We start from the raw sequence: 4,223 nt of genomic DNA on the forward strand, positions 1-4,223 counted from the left end.
TCATGCAAGCATACAATTAAGCATATAGAAGGGTTTACAACACTACCCAATACATATCATTCGCTATTAAGAGTTTACTAAGAATAGCATAAACCATAACCTACCTCAACCGAAGAATTGAAGTCAAGAAATCTACTTTTCCAATGCTTTGCTTTCTTCTTCCTTTCTTCCTCTCTCGTTCGTTCGTCCCTCTCTTTCTCTTTTTCTGATTTTTCCTTATTCAAACTCTTTTTATTTTACCCTAATTTCCATATAATTAAGTATAAAAGATGACCAAAGTACCCCACCAATTAATTCAAGGTTATCTCCTTTAACACCCAAGTAATTGAATTATTAACATTCAACCACTAACTTTATAATTATAAGCAGGAATAGTCCAAAACGCCCCTTAAAACATTTAATAGAAATCCGACCCAGTCAGGGTTACGCAGTCTGTGAAGGCCCGTCATGCCTGCGACGGTCCGTCCTGCTGCTTCCGTCACAAGGTTCAGAGACTCACTTTTCACTAAAGGTCCTGTGACGGTCCGTCGTGCCCACGACGGTCCGTCCTGCCATGTCGTCGCGAAGTTCAGAGGGTTGTTCTCAGTACCCAATTTTTCAGAATTCTAAGTTTTTTGGAACGAGACACCCTCGACGGTCTGTCGTGCCCATGACGGTCCGTCGTGAGATTCGTCGACTCAGACAGCTATTACCAGAAAATAAACTTTACTGCTCAAAACGACTAACAGGTCGTTGCAGAAAAATAATAATAATAGTAATAAATAAAATAAATATTCCAATATTCAAGTAATTGCTATTTTGATATATATTAGCCAACTTTCATATAATATTCCACAAGTCTTTATTGTAGGGTTTTCATTTCGCTCGCTGCAGACTAGGTTGAACATCTAGGTTCCTCGAATCCTCAATCTTGAAACAACTTGTCCCTGCTTCAACAAAGAAAATTCGTGTGTTTGAAAAGGTGGTGGTTGGTTTGTGGTTCCATCTTTCGACAAGGGCGGCTCAAACACTTATGACGCTTTGGTTGTTTCCAACGGTCAATACTTCTTATTGATTGATTGTACTTTCATCCAAATTTGCTTATTTTGGGACCTAAATCCAATGTCTTTATCTCACAACACTCATTGTTTAGACTTCATAGGATCAGGGAATTTTCGAATTCAACACTTGAAGACAGATTAACTTAGTAGCCTGATGCTTTGCCTAGTAACATTTAGAGACTTGGTAGCTAGTCTTGAAATTCCTTCCTAGTTTTTTTTGACAAAGACTCGACTCAAATACATACCAAAAAAGTGACGAAAAAAAGTATAAGAAAATTATGAACTATATGAGAATAAAAGAAAAAATTCGATGAAGACTCTTTCTTTTGTAAGAAGAAGAAAGAAAAACTTATCTGAGTGTGGGAGCCGAGTCTACTGATCATGCCATGCAATTTGAATTGATTTCCAGACTTGGCTATCCAATCTATTCATCAACCATTATTGATTATTCAATCTTGATGTGGAATCCCAACACTAAATGAAGCCATAAATAATCTGAACCCTATAGACTTTGTGATATTCACGAAGGTCTTTGCCGCTAAAACTCAATCATGTTAATTGCTCCAGCTAACGTTTGCCTTATGGTGCATGTCAGAATTTTCACCAGTAAGACTCTCATATATTCAACTCCTTTTCGCCTTACGGTGCCCACTTAGGGTTTTCACCAATAAGACTCTCTCATTTTTATTTCTTTTTACTCACATTTGTCTTGTGATGCCTATTCAGGATTTTTACCTACCCTTAACCAACTTATTTTCGACATATAAAGGGTTGACGCAAAGACTTTTTTTTTTTACTTTAGATGATGGGGTTGATTTTGAGCTTTGAGATGAGAGACCGTATGAATAAACAAATGACTTTTTCCCAGTATACTACAATATGAATTTTTGGATCTGTATTTGGTTGAACCGAACCCAATAATAGGGCTGCCTACGTATCTTGCCGAAACAAGAATCAGGTCAAACGGTGTTCAGGCAATTTGTTTTGTTTTTTTTCAATTGTTTTTTTTATGTCAAGGAAACAACATAACCAAGAGATTCCATTGAATCAGACGTCGAGCCCAAACATAAGGGTTTCTAATGTCGAAACTCAAATCATATGTAATATCTTTTCACAACATCAACATTGACGATTGTTTCTGTCACTTTGCCTTCTATATCTGCTAAGTAAAGAGCACTATTTGGTAATACCCTTTTAACAACGAATGGTCCTCTCCAATTTGGAGAAAATTTGGCTTTGGTTTTAGCATGATGTGGCAAAATACGTCTCAACACTAATTGACCCTCTTCAAAATGTTTGGGACGCACCTTTTTGTTGTACGCCCGTGCCATTTTTTTATGATATAATTGTCCATGACATACTGCTGTCAGACGCTTCATCAATCAAACCTAATTGCTCTAACCGAGTTTTGATCCACTCATCATCATCAATTTCAGCCTCCACAACGATCCGTAAAGATGAGATCTCAATCTCTATAGGTATAACTGTCTCAGTCCCGTATACCAGTGAATATGGAGTAGCGCCCACTGACGTACGAACTATAGTGCGATAACCCAACAAAGCAAAAGGCAACTTTTCATGCCATTGTCGAGAACTTTGCACCATCTTACGAAGTATCTTTTTCATATTTTTTTTAGAAGCTTCTACAGCCCCATAGTCCTTTGGGCGATACGGAGTCGAATTTCGATGCTCAATCTTAAATTGGTAGCATACCTCTTGGATTAAGTGGCTGTTGAGATTTGCGACGTTATCAGTTATAATCACCTTTGGAATACCAAATCGACAGATGATGTTGAAATGGATGAAATCCACCACGACCTTCTTCGTCACTGACTTGAAAGTTACTGCTTCCACCCACTTTGTAAAATAATCAATAGCCACCAAGATGAACCTGTGACCATTCGATGCTTTTGGTTCTATCAGTCCTATCACATACATTCCCCATGCTACGAAAGGCCATGGAGCGGACATTTCATGCAACTCAGAAGGGGGAAAATGTATCAAATTACCATGTATTTGACATTCATGACATTTACAAACAAATCGTATGGAATCCCGCTCCATAGTGAGCCAATGATATCCTGCTCAAAGTATCTTTTTAGCTTGAACATATCCATTCATATGGGGTCCACAAACTCCTGAGTGTACTTCAATAATGATTGTGGAAGCTTCTTGAGCATTTACACACCTTAGAAGACCTAAATCGGGTGTCTGCTTGTACAGTATGCCTCCGCTTAAGACAAAACCCCTTTCTAGTCGTCAAATAGTCCTTTTTTGATTACTAGTTACATCTGACGCACATTCTCTAGACTGAAGATAAGTTTTGATATCATGAAACCAAGTCTTACCATCAAATTCCTCCTCGATCATGTTGCAATAGGCATGTTGATCACGAATTTGTATGTATAAAGGGTCAATAAGGGTGTCATCAGGGTGTTGGAGCATCGAAGATAAAGTGGCCAATGCATATGCAATCTCATTGTGCATTTTAGGAATGTGTCTAAACTTTATTGACATGAATCATTGACAAAGACCTTGTAAACAATGTTGATATGGTATGAGCTTTGGGTCTCGAGTTTTCCATTCTCCTTAAATTTGATGAATTAGTAAGTCTGAGTCTCCTAACACTAACAATTTTTGGATGCCCATGTCAACAGCTAACCTCAGACCAAAAATGCACGCTTCGTACTCAGACATATTATTAGTACAATGAAATCTAAGTTGGCCTGATAAAGGGTAATATTTCCCTGATTCAGACATAAGAACAGCTCCTATTCCAATTCCTTTCCTGTTAGAGGCACCATCAAAGAATAACATCCAACCTTGATCGTTATCGTGAATAACTTCATCGATACAAGATATCTCTTCATCTGGAAAATAGGTTTTAAGTGGTTCATATTCTTGATCAATAGGGTTCTTTGCCAATGCTTGAGCTTTCATTGCGATCCGTGTTATATAGATAATGTTAAACTCTGTGAGCAATATTTTCCATTTCGCAAGCCTGCCTATAGGCATGGGCTTTTGAAAAATATATTTCAACGAATCCATACAAAAGATGAGATAAGTAGTATCAGATGAAAGATGATGTTTCAACTTCTGTGCTACCCAAGTTAGCAAGAAGGGTGTACTTTGCTTTGTAAATGGTAAACTTCTTGCTGAGGTAATAAATGGCCTGCTTTTTCT

At 37.8% G+C, this 4,223-nt stretch overlaps 1 protein-coding gene across 1 annotated transcript; it reads right to left on the reverse strand.

Annotated features, from left to right (window-relative positions):
• Nucleotides 1–2,375: 2,375 nt before the first annotated feature.
• On the reverse strand, nt 2,376–3,980 carry LOC104649565 (uncharacterized). The gene is made up of 3 exons (XM_010329029.1): nt 3,673–3,980; nt 3,389–3,540; nt 2,376–3,121 (listed from the first exon to the last, which is right to left on the reverse strand). The coding sequence occupies exons 1-3, from the start codon at nt 3,978–3,980 to the stop codon at nt 2,376–2,378; spliced, it is 1,206 nt and encodes a 401-aa protein (XP_010327331.1).
• Between the last annotated feature and the right edge of the window lie 243 nt (nt 3,981–4,223).

Source organism: Solanum lycopersicum, chromosome 10 (genome assembly GCF_036512215.1).
Source record: "Solanum lycopersicum chromosome 10, SLM_r2.1".
In the NCBI taxonomy this organism is placed as follows: domain Eukaryota; kingdom Viridiplantae; phylum Streptophyta; class Magnoliopsida; order Solanales; family Solanaceae; genus Solanum; species Solanum lycopersicum.